The sequence below is a fragment of the Drosophila bipectinata genome, chromosome 3R (assembly GCF_030179905.1).
Source record: "Drosophila bipectinata strain 14024-0381.07 chromosome 3R, DbipHiC1v2, whole genome shotgun sequence".
NCBI classification, from domain to species: Eukaryota; Metazoa; Arthropoda; class Insecta; order Diptera; family Drosophilidae; genus Drosophila; species Drosophila bipectinata.
Window position 1 is genome coordinate 18,528,198 of NC_091739.1, and position 16,729 is coordinate 18,544,926.

The 16,729-nt window shown below is 42.0% G+C and overlaps 1 protein-coding gene across 3 annotated transcripts; it reads right to left on the reverse strand.

Moving 5' to 3' along the window:
* Nucleotides 1-108: 108 nt before the first annotated feature.
* Nucleotides 109-12,708, reverse strand: side-IV (sidestep IV). 3 transcript variants are annotated; one of them, XM_070281895.1, is made up of 17 exons: nucleotides 12,456-12,708; nucleotides 11,014-11,250; nucleotides 6,623-7,126; nucleotides 6,207-6,526; nucleotides 5,608-5,811; nucleotides 5,393-5,544; nucleotides 4,981-5,125; nucleotides 4,752-4,882; nucleotides 4,382-4,541; nucleotides 3,446-3,615; nucleotides 3,248-3,371; nucleotides 3,033-3,193; nucleotides 2,603-2,744; nucleotides 2,390-2,513; nucleotides 1,956-2,329; nucleotides 1,380-1,591; nucleotides 109-1,233 (listed from the first exon to the last, which is right to left on the reverse strand). In XM_070281895.1, exons 3-17 carry the CDS (start codon nucleotides 7,069-7,071, stop codon nucleotides 994-996), a joined length of 3,108 nt encoding a protein of 1,035 aa, XP_070137996.1. In that variant the 5' UTR covers nucleotides 7,072-7,126; nucleotides 11,014-11,250; nucleotides 12,456-12,708; the 3' UTR covers nucleotides 109-993. The 3 variants fall into 3 exon arrangements, with proteins under 3 accessions (XP_070137996.1, XP_043067899.1, XP_070137997.1); XM_043211964.2 differs by having other exon boundaries at nucleotides 12,271-12,708; XM_070281896.1 differs by having other exon boundaries at nucleotides 12,599-12,682.
* Between the last annotated feature and the right edge of the window lie 4,021 nt (nucleotides 12,709-16,729).

A 16,729-nucleotide genomic window follows, 5' to 3' on the forward strand; every position in this document is an offset into this window, starting at 1 on the left:
CTTAATTTACTCCTAGAGGGGCAACACAACATACACTGAAACGAACGGTCAATACGTCCTCACAATAAATCATGAACTATGTACAGTTGTCGGATCGGGCCGGGTCGGGTCGGGTCGGGTCGAGGCAGCTAGACCATCGAGTCCCAATCGCCATATAATAATATGTTTTATGTACACTTAGGACGATGCTTAAACTACTTAGGTCTAGTTAAATACACATATGCGGTAGCTATACTTAAACACTTGAGTTAATCGAAAACGAAAATCAATAGGTAATACTTTCATAGAGGATATGGACATGATATTCTCACAAATGCGACTCCCGCAGAACTCTGCCGGGGACTCTGGAAGAGTGCAGGTCCTGTTCAGATTAAATGGATACATATTTTTATACGTTTATTGGTATTCTAATTATGGCGTAAATTAGTTGCATTCGGCTGGCTCAGATCGATCAGATTTGGCGCACAACAATGACCAACGGGTTAGCTTAGCGAGCGTTAGGATGTCGGCGATATGTTAAGAGTTGACAGCGTTTGTCTTCGGAACCCATTTATCGTATTTGTATTTTTTTTTTTGGTTGGTTTTTATCGGGATATGCAATAGGTATGAATAGAGAATATGAGGGCAACAGGATATGGACAGAGTGGAAGTGGGTTGAAAAGGAGATATGTTCTTTTAAAGTAGTTTCATTCGATTCCATCATCACGATTTTTTGGGATCTTAATTACAACAACAGATGACAACGATTATTTACAAAACTAGTGTATTGCAGTTACACTTTTGGCATTGCATTAAGTACACAAGATGCTTACGAGCTAGGAGAAGTCTTTCCTCAAACCATGCGAATAAATACGTCTAGCTTCTAGGATATTATTCGATACGATGCGTTACGATAGTACGATACTCATGTATACATTTATATATATATATCATTTGGTTTGTACACTCAGAAGTAAGTATTTTACGTGTGCGATGCGATGCGATTTGAGAGCTTTATATACAACTTTCCTGTATGCGGTTCGAGGTGGTGACGATCTCCGGCCCGGTACGGAATCGGTACTCGCTCAGCGATGACGTCACCGACGGATTATTCGGACTGAGCAGGCTCACCTCCATCGGCTGGGGCGTCAGATGGTACGAGGAGGAGGGCGTCGAGGTGCTAACGTTGTAGTTGAGCGACCCCAGCGGTGGACTGCACGTAGTAATGCCCTTCTTGTTCAGCGTGGCATAGCTCTGAACCGTCGAATTTACGTGTGTTTGTGTTGTGTTTTTTGCAGGGAAGAAGAAAATGGAAAAGAAAGCCCCGAGATGAGCACCATGGAAGAGCATGAGCCGGTTTAAAACTGCCACCCAAAAAGCCATAAAGCCTTAATACTCACGATCTGCTTGCTGGGCCGGAAGGTGTAGTGGAGCACCTCGTTCCCGGAACTGCTCATCAGTCCGATGCTGGACAGACCCTCCGCCGCGCCCAGGCCAACATCGCTGCTCCCTTTGGTGAGCTCCGTTTCTCGGAGGTAGTCCCGCTGCATAAGACGGTTCGAGGGGCTGGCGAAGCCCGGCGGGGACACCAGGCTCTTCAGCGGACGTTTTTCTGCGAAAAATTACAAGTAAGTACAGTTTAAGATCAAGATCAAGAATAATGCATTTAAATAATCTTTGCATAAGATATTCGGGTTCATACTCGTGCAAATTTTTTTTTGAAAAAATAACTTAAATTCTTTAATTTGTTCGGATTTGTGAAAGATGTGAAAAACTAGAAGAAAATGTTTTCAAACTTTGAGAAAGTTTTAAAATATGCAAGAACTTTATTTGTGTGTCTCCTTCAAAACAGAAAATGAATTTCAATTGAATCGTCTAGCGAATCTAGTGAATAAATTATAATTTTTTTATATTTAAGGAATTAAAAATAACTCATACTCTTTATTCTAAATTAATAATGAAATTTCCTCGCTTACCATACTGATTTGGTATAACATCGGGATCGGTATCATCTATCTCCGCCTGGCCATCGGCCAAGGGACTGTGCCGTGTCCTGGCCGTGGAGCGCAGTGTGTCCCCGGACATGGGCACCAGGCCCATGGATGAGCCCTTCAGTCCCCCATCTAGGCCACCGCCTCCTCCGCCGCCCGCACCGCCCATGCCCACATCACCCAGCGCGGAACAGTCAACCGCGCTACGAGCATCACAATTGATGGGCAGCAGGCTGTGGTGCGGCTGGTGGTTGCCGGATCCGTCCGTCTGGGTTCCGGGGTGAAGCGGGTCCAGCTGACAGTCCGCCGGAATCGTGAGCTGCGTGTGCTTGGCCACCTTCATGTTGCTGTCGCTGCGCCTGCAATTTAAATGGAAGGCCATTAGGACGAAGCCGCAGCCATTAGCCATTAGTCCGTACCGATTGGAGAGCCTCCGGTAGAAGGCCGCCAGCATGATGCAGAAGATGGCGAGGAGCAGGCCACAGAAAAGGGTCAGACCCGCCAGGAACGGGGAGAGGGGCATCGAGAGTCCGGTCGAGGCACCTGTGTATCCCCAATTAAATTATTGTTACATAATTCCCAATTAAGAGCGGTTCTCTTTCGGCTCTTTGGGTTCTTGTTTCCTTTCTCACCTGTGAACTTGGCCACGCCCTTAAAGTTGATGTCGTCGATGATTGTGGGTTCCGAACGACCTTTGGCATTGACGGCAAAAATCACCATCCGGTAGGTGGCTGCCTGATCCAGGTTGTCTATCACAAAAGTCACAGGAGTGTGCTAAAAGAAAAAAATTTTAAAGTCATTTAAATTAATTGACTCTTTAAAGCTCCATGAACGATAAAAAGATTTTTTTTTCACAATGTTTGTAACCATTTAGTTTTTAATTTTTAAATAAATATTTTAAATGTTTAAAAAAGTTTTCGTGTCGTGAAAGGCAGCATCCATTTTAAACCCTTATCGATTACAGAAACCGTCGGATAAACTTGCATAATGGGTCGTATGGTAATTAGGCCAGAACTTAATTTCTTTTTTCTGATCCCTTTGCTTATTAACTGTCTCGCTTACCGAAACCGTGATGTTCCTGGCCAGCCGCAGAGTGTTCAGCTCCACAAGCTCCAGCATGAATCTCTGGGGCAGGCCACCGTCGAATCCCTCGAGGCAGTCCACTTGCAACGAGTCGACCGACTGATTGGTCACCGAGCAGTTTTGCAGAGGAAACGGCCGTCCTGCGGATAGGGTTACGTTAATCCCGGATAAGCCTGACAAAAGGTACTACTTACCCGCTGCCACAATCTGAAATACACAAGGACTCTTCTGCGTGCCAATAGAGTTCTTGCCCCAGCAGGATATCGTTCCGTAGTCGAGGTCAGTACTTGGTGTGTAGTTCAATCGGGACATGCCAGTCTTCATCGGAAATAGATAGAGATTCGGTTAACAAAACTTAGGCTGCAAAGTGGCCCACTTTGAGGAAATCTCACCTCGCTGGAGTGCAGGCGGGCGGGTAGCTCGGTCTGTTCGCCGGACGAGTTGAAGGTCCAGTGAAAGGAATCCGCCGGCGGCGAGGCATCCACCTCACACTTCAGGGGCAGGGTCTCGTGCTTGAGGGCGCCCAGTAGCTCCTCGTGGTCCGTGGCGCAAATTGGGGCATCTATTGGAGTCAAGTGAGTAATAAGAGTCGTACTGAAATATTCAACGCCCTATTAAGCTGCCATAATCGATGGCAAAACGCTATGCACGTGTACACTGACGATAACATTTCTTCAAGGAGTTTACTTAAAAAAGGGTCTTTTGGGGCAAAATCTTTTACATATTTTAATAAAACGGGTTAAAAAAGTTTACGTTTGTGTTTGAAAAACTTCACTTTAATTTTAGAAAATACATTTTCTACGCTTAGACCCTTAAACGGGTCTAAATTAATACCAAATTTCGAATTTGGCTGCAACATCATTTAGGGCATGGGGATGGGAGGCCTAAGCCCAGGCTGATGATAGCGATTCCGACCCGGGCTCTCCTGGTCATTTGGAATATCGTGCAGTGCCAGGAGTCTCGCAGGCCAAGTCTGATTCCGGGAGGCAGGGCAAGTGCCAAGGCAATGCATTCATTGCGCCATAATCTTGGTCATTAACGTGAGCCAAGAGGCCATGGGCGGGAAAAGGGAGCTAAGGGGTCTGGGCTGGGATTGGGGTCCGACACACCTACTCTGCCTTTTGTTCTTGGCTGGAGGCCAGAATATAGCACTGAGCCCCGTACTCTAAATACATTAAGAGCCATTCAAACTCAAGGATTAAATTGGAAATTACATAGACGTTAGTTCAAAGCCAAACTTTGGTGACTTTGAGTATGGAGACATGGGGCGGGACTATGGAGGTGAAAGTGGAAGGGGACGATTTGGGATTTGGCTGCGATTTACTTACAGCGTATGCGCAATGTGACCGGATTACTTGGGCCTTTGCCCTCCGAGTTGACAGCCAGGCAGGTGTAGTCGCCGGCCGAAGCTCGTGAAACGCTCTGGAGGACCAGGGACTGATCCGACAGGATGACACCCGCGGAGATGTTATGGTGCAACTCCTTGCCCTAAAAACGGAAAGAAAAAATGTTTCATTGTAAAAAACATATTCAAGTATTTCCTAAACTGTTTAAATAAAACTTTAATGTTTATTTATTGGCATTTAAGTTTTAAAAGGTAAAGCGAGACTTAAGATTATTTATAAAAGATTTCTCCAAGTGCAGATAATCACAGACTTGAAAGACATTCGAGGACACATTCTTTAAGGACTTGCTTACGTTATGGAACCAGGACATCTTGTAGGGCTTCGGGTTTGCCTGCACAATGCACTCGAAGTATGCGTCGTCCCCCTCCTTGATGTCATCCGGATTCAAAGAGGAGCCAATCTTTAGCATGGTCGTGGGCGGGTCTATATGCACATAGAATGAAAAAGGCAAAAAAAGAAGAGAGATTTTTTTTATTCGCAATTAGGCTTCACCCGCTCGCTTTCGCGCTGAATATCCTTACAATGGACAATGAGTCGCCATTTGTCCTCGATGGAGCTGCCGTCGATGAATTGATTTTCTGCCCGACATGTTAAATATTTGCCATCGTCCTCGCGTCCGGGCGTAAACGTCAGTATACTTAGAGATTGATTATCGGGTTCATTAAACTAAAAAAGAAACGCAAACAGAGTCCATTAGGAAATGAATAATGAAACGGAAGCGGACCGAAAGTAACAGTAATGGAGAGAAAAGGCGGTCGAAGGAAAACCAAGGCCAAGCGCCGATATTCAAGCGAAAATGAAAAGGAAATTTGTGGCAATTATAAGCGACGCACACAGTACACAATATTAATTTGTGTTTAATTAATGAGTTCGGCACTCTGCGCATTCATTATGAACCTGTGCCACGCCGAGAACCGTGAACTTCAAACTTACGTTCTTGGTTAGCTTCTTCAGCTGCTTGCTGCCCTTCCACCAGGTGATTAGGGCCGGTGGTTTCGACCCTGAGCTCTTGCACTCCACGTCGTAGGTGCGATCCGCGGACACAAACCGATCCTTGGTGAGTATGTGTACGGCCATAGGTTTCACTAGAAAGATATTGGGTAAGCAAGAGCACTTTTCGGATAGATCTCCTTATTGTCAACACTCACGGTTCACATCCAGGATGACGACCTTGTTGTTGGGCGGCATAAGGTTCGTGTTGCTGGCGACGCACACCAGCCGGGAGTTCAGGTGCTGGCGACCCACATTGGGATAGGACAGGTGGTTGATGGTCTTGCCGTCTGGCCGCTGCTCGAAAGACTCGTCAATGGCCGTGTTGTCCAAGTACCAAGTGACGTTGGGCCGGGGTCGACCTTTTTGAGGCGAAATTAATAATTAATAAATTATGAATAAATACCATTAAACACCCCATAAAGGGTTAAATTGAAAAAAAATTGGTCTAAAACACTGGTTATATTTATTTGTTTACTTCTTCCATAAAAAAATGACTATTTATTTATTAAAATTGTAGTTTTACAGATAGAAATCTTGGAATTGGAATTGTTTAAAATTCCTATAAAAATCAAGCATTAATAATCTTTACTGTAAAGATTATAATCTAAATTCCTTTAATTTTATTCATTGACTGTGGAATATTTGAAATACGAAACAAGTTTAGCCCGGATCATTATAATTATCAAAGAATTTATTCACTTTTTATCTTAAGCATTTTATCAAAAAATATACCTTAAACTTTTTTATTTCTTACCTCCGGAAACCTCGCAGGACAGGACTATGTCGTTGCCCTCGTTGAATGACTCCACATTCCCGGCCTTCTCGTGCCTATTCTGGCCGTAGATGATGGGTCTGTCCGGCGGAACAATGACGGTGAGATTAATCTTAAGATTTCTGGTGGGCGAGTTGCGAAAGTCGACACGACACCGATAGACACCCTCGTCCTCGATGCGTACAGTGTCGATCCGCAGTTGGGCGGGGTGGGTGGTGCTGGTGAAGTGGGCTCGAGTGCCAAAGGCCAAGGGCGAGGACCACAGACGGGCCTGACCAAATTGTCGACCTCTCACATCGAAACTAAAACGAGGACCGATAATATTGTTAATATTATATGTAAGCCTTTGGAAATAGAGAGTACTTGTGCTAGCTAAATCCTTTTAACAAAATACTTACTTGTAGATGGGTTCACCGTCACCTTCGCGGAACCATAGGACCATATAGACGGCGTCGTCCCGCTCCAGAGGCGATATATCGCAGGGAAGCATCGCCTGGCGTCCCAAGACACCTTGCACGGAGGTCAGAGGCACGGGACGGTCCAGCTCCTGGATGAGTTCGTCGGGCTCCAGGTAGGAGCCAAGCACCTGGATAATCCCCGACAGCATAAGTAATGGCAGGAGGACGCGTCTCCATGTATTAGAGCAGGGCAAAGGTTGAAGGCTCTTAGATTTTCTTCGGAATTGCTGCTCCCAGCCTTGCGACTCATTCTTTTCATCCAGCCGGTTTCGGATAATCTGAAACGTTTCCTCCTGATGCATGGTTTTTGCTTTCTCGTTTACTAGAAATTCTCGCTTTGAAAGACTTTTCCTTTGACTTTTCTCATAGCAATCGAGAGCTTGTCGCATTCTCGTCCATGATTTGGAATTTGCGGGCTATTATGGATAATTGGCTGTCCTTTGACTGCACAAATCAGTAATTTAATAAATTAGTGACAACAAGGAAAATGAATATAAATTCTTCACAAAATATGTATGCCAAAGCATTGAATATAATTTATTTAATTTTTAAATAACCCAACATGAGTGCTGAAATGGCAATGGGTGGCAATGTTTTGGTTTTTTGTCAAATCCTAATGCTAAAGGTTAAATTTACCACCTAATGAACCAGTCTTAATAAGATTTCTTATTTATAATGCTTACCCAACCCAAAATTATGACACGTTTTTTTAGAATTAAAAGACGTTTTTGGGAAATAAAAAAGTTATTGTGATGATTTGGTGATGAAACATTTTTAATTTTAGAGCTTTAGATTGTCTTCTCTTAATGAAGGAATCAACGTCAACTAGGTGTCCAACTTACAGGTATACAGGTATGTATGTATATAACTTTCAATTATTTATGCACATACATGTACATATATGACATATTTATATTTGGTAAATTCCGGTTTGCACTAATAAACTAAAGGCATGGAATATAATTGACAGAATGCACCACAAAATTAAAAATAAATTACTCGTAGATAAAAGATTTTTAGGCAAAATATTCTAAGATTTAATACCAATTCAAATAAGTACAGACTCTAAACTTATTATTATTTGTTAAAAGGCTTTTGAATATTCTTGTGAAAATTACTAAAATATTTTTGCCCTGCTTTGATTAATTAACTCAATTAGCAATGAAAATAGTTTATGGAAAATGCTGGAGGGAATTTTGAAAGCATTTACCATATTTAAAGGAAAGATACGAAGGTAGGCTCTCAAACAAAAACGATTGGCCGACTTCATTTGGCCAGACTCAAGGGCATAAATTTAAATATGATTTTCTTTGTTTTGTTAAACGTGTCCATTGTTCGCTCGGCCACAATTAATAACCGCTGTCAATTCCATTCATTTGGCTAATAAATCACAAGTATTTTAAAGAACAATGCGTTCTGGAATCAGCACTTCCCACACAGTTTTGCGATTCTTAACAATTCGATGAAGTGTAACTAATATAATAGTTTCGTGGCAACTACAGATAGCAGCTTCTCGAAACTATAATCATACAGCCGCAATCCGATTAGATTCTGAGCTCATGACCAGGATGGAATTCATGACGCATCTGCGGTCGAGTAGGCACTCAGTTTGTGGCCGAGTATGTCAACGTAATATCTTTAAAAATGTGAAGTCATTTGTTTGGCACATGGCTGACATTGCCAAAAACCAAAAATCAAAACTGACAACATCATTCGCACGAGGCGGGAAAAGTAAAGTAAGCTTTCCAGATATTTGGCCAAGAAAGTATGACCACGATTTGCCTGTCAGTCAGTTGGAGAGTCGTAAAAGATGATGATGATGATGGTCGGAATGTGTCAGAGCCAAAGGCCAGGCATATGGCCAAATCCTCCTCATCTACGGGTCAGATCTCCATAGTCGATAACAAAAGGGGGGAAAGAGTTATGGGTCTAGTGGTAACGAATATCCGAGATTCCAGTTGAGATTCCAGTTGAGATTCCAGTCAAGTGGCATCGCTCATGCTCATATGTCCACTCAAAGTTATGGGCCTAATGCCCCTTTATGGCCATTTAATGTTATAACTTAATTAATTATTACGATATTCCATTTCCCGCTCTTCGAAAAAGCTCCTCATAAATATGCCGTCCACAATTTGCCTATGAATGTGATAGCCAAACACTTGGCCCAAACTCAAGATATAGAAAAAACACCCAAAACAGTGGTCAAAGGGATAAGTTTTCACAAATACCCTTTCAAGGGTATATTGGCTAAGATAAGTGATTTGAAATAAATAAAGTTTCAAGAAAAAATAATTAGTAAGACAACAAATTTTTTCATAAATATGTATCTATGGACGAAGCCATCAACAAAACATAAATTTTCTCGGTGGTTTTAACCACAAAAATATCCCACAAATTACAACAAAAATAAAACCAAACTCAAATTACAATAATGAAAAAAGATCAATCAACTGCTCATTTAATTTCATGTATCTTTTCAATCACCAAACTGCCTTTTATTTGATGGATATCCAAGGGTATTTGTAGGGCTATTTGCGACGCTTTGCTTTTAGCCCCTTTGTGTTAGCCACTTTTGGTCATTTTCAACTAAATATTTTGAATGCTGACAAACCGAACTGGCCAACGAGAACCGGTTGCCGGAATGAACTTGAATTCTCCACTATTTAAAATTCATTAGCTTTTATCTGTTTTTATTGCGCCAAAGAATAAACAATAGATGCGTTGATTTATTAATTATTTATCTCGTTTTTACTTTACAAAATAATGAAATAATATTTCCATCATGGACAATGCATTACAAAATGCGTCTGTAAAGCAAACAAAGCGATTTTCCGACTGGTTGATTGAAGGTGTCGCAGTAAAATTTTAAAAGGCCATCTGGGCTTTGGACCGCAAATGCATAAACAGGGAATTCGAATTTACACCTGTAATTTCAATTTCCAACCGCTGGCTGCCACTTAAAGTTGCTAAGCGGTTTCTAATGGAAGCAATTAAAATGCCAACAGCCGCTAAAATTAATCCCCTATGTTCAGACGAAAACCAACCCATCCCCAGAAGTCGTAAACTTGATTTCTTATGCACTCAACTCGATGGCCCCATGGGCGCTTTGTTCGCACATGGAGGTGCGAATTTTTCAGCCTGAAAGCAGATCAAAGATATTTGCATACCCCAACAAACTACCTACAACTAGGGATGCTGTTCGGACATTTCGTTTTTATGGGGCAAGGAGATGAAGGGGCACCGGTCTCCTCATGGACTCATCGTTTGCATTATTAAGTATAAATAACTCTTTGATGGGCAGCCGGTTGTTGCCAGTTAACCGGCGACTTTGGTTTGTTTAGTTTGCTGGCCATTTGTACAAAACACCTTTAGCTTCTACACGAAATATGACAAGAAATCAACCGAAACCGGTTTCGGCTTTCAATGTAATGTGATTTTTTGTGAGAAACACCCAGAAAAAGCATAAACACAGAAAAAAACGTTTAAGGCTAAGGAAATTGTTTCTAAGAATAACATTAGCTAAGCATCCTGTTTAATAATGAGCATATCATTTACTTTTGAATGAATACAATTACTTTTTACTATTTATAATTTTCAAAGCCCAATTGTTGTTTATTATTTAAAATGGGATTCACCTTGAGTTGAGCTGTGTATCTTTTAGTGAAGTTTAGTTAGATATTTTTGTATTTTTAAAATGATATCTCTTTTAAACGGTTCTGATTTAAGCAAATTTTTTTACCTATACGATAAATATGTACTTTTTTTCTTGGGCAAGTAAATCATTACTTTTTGGCATATCAGTTACCTGTAACATATAATTAACGAAGCCTGATGTTTCTGTTAAAAAAACTATGTTTTTGTATGCTTTTTTTAAGTGCAAAGAAAAACACAGGAAAAGGCGGCAAGTCGGTACGGATACCCAGGCCTGAAATGCTAAAAGATATTTTTAAGCCCGGGTTACTGGTCGATGGTTGTCTCTGTTGCCGGTTGCTGTGGTGTTGCTAATTAAGATTACAGACATCGATACTTTTCGGAAGGCAGTGCACTGCAGTGGCACGTACTCATACACACACACAGACAGTCCTCAAAATACACCATACATACAAGCATATAGCCATGTCGATATGTGTGTTTAAAGATGGCCAGAAGCTAAAGCCAGAGCCAAAGCAAAATCAGGCAAAGGCGGTTGATAGCTCCCCAAAGTGCTACATCAACGCCAAGTGACAGCGCCGAGGCTGCCTCCTGGCTTATTAATTATGTAGCTTAATTTGCGATTATGCAGATATGCATGAGCATAAATTTTAAGGGAAATAAGCAGCCAGATAACTCACCTGCTAATGTATGTGCATATATGCTGGCCGATTTCATTCAATATTCCATGTTGTTTTTATTGCCTTGCCTGCCCATAGCCCATAGGCGAAACTGTTTTAGTTTAGTTTGCTTGGTTTGAATTGGATTTGAGTTTGGATTTGGTTTGCTTTTGTTATGTTTTTGCTTCTATCGAGTTTGATTTTATTGCGGACCAGTATTTCTTCTAATGAGCCACAGACACGCCGTCTGAGTTGAATCTGCGATGAAACCGAAAGATAGTAATTGGAGCCTCTTAACGAGCACAAGAACCGATTGTACCCCTAATTGAACGAGATTTACACTGGCACCTCCCACTACAACTTAGTTTTGATTTCGTTAATCTCACACTACACTACAACAAGGATACACTACAACATACGTCAGTATATATATATATGTGTATGGCTGTCATTGTGGCCATGTAAGTGTAATCAAGTGCCGCCGAGGAGGATCTCTCGAATCTCCTCTCGTTTTGACAACTATTACCATAACAAATCAGCGCGCCTGCCACTGACAGGGCCAATTGAACCGCACACGGAGCAGCGATGACAAAAAAATATTTACACGGCACCCGACTATCGAAGGACTGTTTAAGGGAGCGGAATAGGGATTTGGGGGATGGGTTAGTGGAGTGGTGGCTGGGGAGTGAGGGATTCGGGCACGAGTCACCAAACAACAGCGACGAGCCCGTGCTTGGGCTATATCCTTGTAGTCCGTATTCTGCTAGCTGGTTTTTCGCTTTATTTTTTTTTTCTTTTTTTTTTTCTTTTATGCCACAGTCGTAAATTCCAATTATCGACGAACTCGAGGCACGGCACCGCAAACCGAGCAGCGAGCCGTGGAGCCGGAGCCCTTCCTTCGAGTGAAGTGGAGCCACTGAAGTGGTGGCAACTGGAGTGAAGTGGAGCTGTTTTCAAAGTCAGCCGCGGCAACGTTTGTTGCTATTTTAGTCGTTCAGGATTTTCATAAGATTTCTTATTTAAAGCATATATATTGTATATATAAATATTTTGATAATCCTCAAGGATTCTGAGAAAGTTATTATATTGAATTTGAGTGGGGAATTCCATGAATTTGGCTTTTAAGTCTTAAGACTTAAACATCACATTTAGCTTTTGTTTGCTTGCTTTAAAATGGTGATTAAGTTTCTGTTGCTTTGGGCTTTTAAATTTAATTATGACAAATATTTGTGTAGCTCTGCGAGGCAAACCGGCAAATATAACTTTTTTATGCATTACCACTCGACTATTCGGATGTTATTTGTTGTTATTGGCCCAGTTAGAGGCGCACACTTCAGCAATTGGTTATTTTTATTTAGAATGATTTGCATTTATCACTTTCGACGGTTTTATGATGGTTTTATTAAGCACTTCAGCACTAAATCCTGTATCTGAGCACAATGGCAAACACCTCTTCTACTCACACAGATACTCGAGCGGCGGACGCACTTGCGACAGTGGTGGTGAGAGCCGAGGACACTTGTGCGTGGCTTTGTATGTGTGTGTGTGTGTGTATGTGTGTGCGGTTGTGCGAGTGTGTGTGCGAGGGAGCTCTTTAAACGGATACCCTGAAGCGAACGGATTGGGCTACATTTCCACTTGGGCCGCTCGCATTTTCCGACAGCAACATGTGTACCGTTATAGCTTCGCGTATCTACTGAATACGCGTATCGTGCTCGGCGAGGTATCCAGCAGATACGACTTCTCGCGACGTCTGCTTTGATTTCAGTTCGAATCGAAATTCGGTTTTCGAAAAACCAGCCGAAGAGAAAGAGCACTACCAGCACACCGCGCACGAACCTCGAAACTTGGCATACGACATTGGGGCGGCTTTAACAGAGCCGAATATCGTACAGTATCGTCTTACCCCAACTGACCCGAACCTTTGGGCCTTTAAAGCTGGATAAACTACGCACTGCCAAACATGGATTGACAAATTTTCCCATACCCAGGCACCCCGCCCTCCTGATACTTATTTATGCGTGAAGATTGGTCTGCAAACCGGAGATATTCGCTGCGACGAGCGATAAAAGTTGTCGCTGTAAAAGTAATTAGAGCTAGACACGATTACACCATGTCCTATCAGTCCCCAGAAACTCCCTACTTAACGGATGAATAATTGTTTTGCCCAATATTCCTTGGGCCGGCTTTGGATTGCGCAAGAACTTGGGCAAACATAAAGCTAAACTTTATGTACTTTTGTTTAAAGACCAAGTATCTATATTGACGAATTAGAACTCTGCTGGAAATTTAATGAAAAGTTTTGTATTCAATTTTAAAATCTATTTAAAAACTGTTTATCATTATTATAATTTTTATTGAGTGAAAATTCATGGTCGTCGAAAGTGGTCTTCGGCAATAAATAATTGTTAATACAACACCTATAGGATGCTCAATTGGAAATTAATTAAACCAAACAATATTTGCCCGACTGAATTATTCACTTATCAATCAATGTGTTTATTCTTTGACGGAACAAGTCCATAAGTCGACCCAGCTTTTCAAGTGGATTTCCATAAACCCCGACAAAACACAGAAGAGCAGACATATGCGGATATATGTATAAACATATATGGATATTTTTGCGGCAAAACATTGCGCCTTAATTCAGAATCGGGCAGATGTTATTCATCATACGTGTGCGCCATTGTTGTTCTTTATCAAGTGATTGATGCGCAATATCCACACACTTTGATATGGAAAGGAAGTTGCAAAGAAGCACACGGGCAATTTGCGCCGTGGCAAGTCGACGGGGCCTCCCAATCCCTCCTCCTCAAAGCCCCAAAGCCACCGAGTGCAATCACCTGGGAATGGGGGATCGAACTGTATAGGATGCCCCGCATCGACACCACTGCGCCCACCAGTACTCGCGCCCTCCTCGTATTCTACGGAATCTGCGTCGGGTCGGTGCCATGCTGCGCATTAAATCGTTAAAGTAACATATACAAATTAATGCAAACAAATACACGAGTGCGGCCCGAAATTCATTCGACTGCATTCGGAACTTCGGTGTTCGAACAATTCCTCGCCGCCGGCCGGTGCTCCAGATCTTGTCAATAGTTACGACTTTCCGATGTGCCACGGAATGCTAAACAGATCAAAAGCCTGGCACGTGAACGGGAATGCGCCGCATCGCATCGCATCGCCATCTAAACAAGCTCCCCAAAAACTCCGTCTGACATCCATGAGGTGTGAGAATTCTCAAGTGAGACGGCGGTGCACTCGGGAGTCAGTACCAATACCAAATCCAATCCCTAGACCCACTCCCACTTTGACAGCCACCCACTTCCCATTTCTCTTCCTCGAAACTGAGAGAAAATATATATATCATGGATATTAATGGATTGTGAGTCTTAAAATTAAATTAATCTTGCCTTTATAAAGTTAGGGACATTTTTCTAAGAAATTTTAAAATGATTGAATTTAAAAATGTGTATCATATAGGTTTTTTCTGACAATTTATAGCTTTAAAAATGTAAAAGTGTTACCCACAATTTTAAATCCAGTTTCCTCAGTGCACAAATACCAATCGGTTGCCTTGGCCGCAGTCGCATTCTCCACTTCCCACCGACTTGGTTTTTATTTTGGACTTAACACCAGGGATTTGTGGCTATATTTGGCACCAATCGACCGACCAAAAACTGGAAGATAGACCATAAAATAGGTGTGGTCATATCATCAATAAATATTCTCTGACTGCCGAGGTGCTCAATAAAAAGAAGAGCAACGAGCAAATTAAGAAGAAATACACGGAATGTTTAGAATTGAAAGAAGTAATGCGGGATGCAATGTAAAAATAGCAAGATGTATCTACGCCACGTAAACAAACCGCACCGCGAGAGATACATCTGTGTCGGCTAATGGAAACACGAAACGGTGCGATCGCGTGCTCTTGAGAAAAGGAACAACTGCTGGAGATACTTTGAAGCGATTTCTGTAGAAGTCGAGTCCATTGTGTATTGCGAGGAGACCATTCCAATTCCCATTTCCCCACTATCCCTACGATTCCATTCACATTTGCATTTGCGGAGCATCCGTCATGGGTCTCATCATCGCAGCATCGCATCATCCCACCTCAGGGGGTTTCTATGCAAAACTGGGGAGTAGAGTAGTCAGTGGCGGGAGCCGTTTCGGCTTAAACGTTTAAAATCCCATTTTCACATGCCTAACATGTGTTTCTCTTCACTCCAACATTTATTATAAATACCAATCGCTGGCGGAGTGCCTGTGTTTCTGGCTAATTTACATACGACTCTGCCAAATGTTGGCTTTGTTTCTCGGCTTGTTGGCTTGTATGCGAGCTGTTTGTAGCGAAAAGGCAGCAATTAATGGCAGCGGCCGAATTAGTCGCAGCATCGCCGTCGCACTGATGACTTAATGACAACTTCCTAATAAATGCCAAAGAATTTAATCAATTTATTAGCCTGTTACAAGCCAGATACATGCGATTATTTGGCCATTAAAATTAGCATATCAATGGGGAACGCTCGCTTACACAACTCCGATTCACCTCAGTCGGTCTTTATTTGGTTTTTATTTCTTTTATTTCATTTTTTTTGTAGGAGGACAGGCAATTCATAAACCTGCCATCAATTAGCATGGAAATCACACGTCTGAAGTCAGAATGCTTTATAGAATCGCTTGAACTTACAGCAGGTTAAAGTCATTACCTGTAGTTGCAAGGTTAACTCCATAGTAATTTGTATCTTTCGAGGGTATCTCAATTTCTGGCAGCTCGAATATTCGAACATCCGATGTTTTCGTGCTGCGGCTCATTAACGGTTTATGGCGAATGATTCCGTTCTGGCCCGGAGTGGAAGGCCCTTAAATTCCCGATGTTGGCGAAATCTATACATCCCATCGAATCGCATCGATTTATCGCTGAAAATCACACTAACACACACATAATCTGGCCAAAACTCATACGCTTATAGGAGACCTATGCCCTGAGATACATACGTATTACGTACATACATACGTGGCTAATACGTGCTTAACTGTAACATTTCAATTTGCAATTTTCGACCCGCTGTTGGTCCGTCTATCCACCGCTTCATTCCATCTCTTTGTATCCATCAGTCTGGCCGCTACGCACTTGCCACGCCCTGAATGCTAAAATGTTTTTCAAACATGCAAAGATCAGTGCCACCGACACAAACGCACCTCTGTTCACATAGATACTGCGAAAGCACTCAAAGAAAATATTCCTTAATTAGAAGAAAATAAAAAACATTTTTGTATCAAGGAAAATTATTATTTTTTTAAGTTGAGTATTCCTCCACCAAAAAAGGTAATTATATTAATATAGAACCTTCTTATTAGTTAATTAAGATAAGTTAATTATTTTAATATAGAACCTTATTTTGAAAAGTGTAACTTGCAGGCTTTGAGTTGAAGCCGACTGCCCGCAACAGAAACCGAACCCTTTGACATTGTTTTGGTTTTGTTCTGCCCTCGACCCGTGCGATATATAATCAGAATTCGTAGGCACGCATTATTCAATGGCCAACGCTCCCACTCCACACCCAACCACTATCCCCAATCCCCTTTTCACCGGTTCCCCCCGTTCCTAACCAAAAAAAAAAAAGAAGGAAAAAAATGAATAACAAAAAACGGTGGGACAGCGATGTCGTGCATTATATGAGATTCAAAAAGAAAATGAGAGCGAGTATCGTATCCGTATCCGTATCCGAAACCA

What these genes read in the sequence shown, in the direction of transcription:
- side-IV (XM_070281895.1), bottom strand. Translation starts at nt 7,071, where the DNA reads ATGCGACAAGCTCTCGATTGCTATGAGAAAAGTCAAAGGAAAAGTCTT. An exon ending in ATTTCAGATTGTGGCAGCGG is followed by an intron (nt 3,194 to 3,247) that starts GTAAGTAGTACC and finishes CCCTATCCGCAG; the next exon opens with GACGGCCGTTTCCTCTGCAA. An exon ending in TGTTATACCAAATCAGTATG is followed by an intron (nt 1,592 to 1,955) that starts GTAAGCGAGGAA and finishes AATTTTTCGCAG; the next exon opens with AAAAACGTCCGCTGAAGAGC.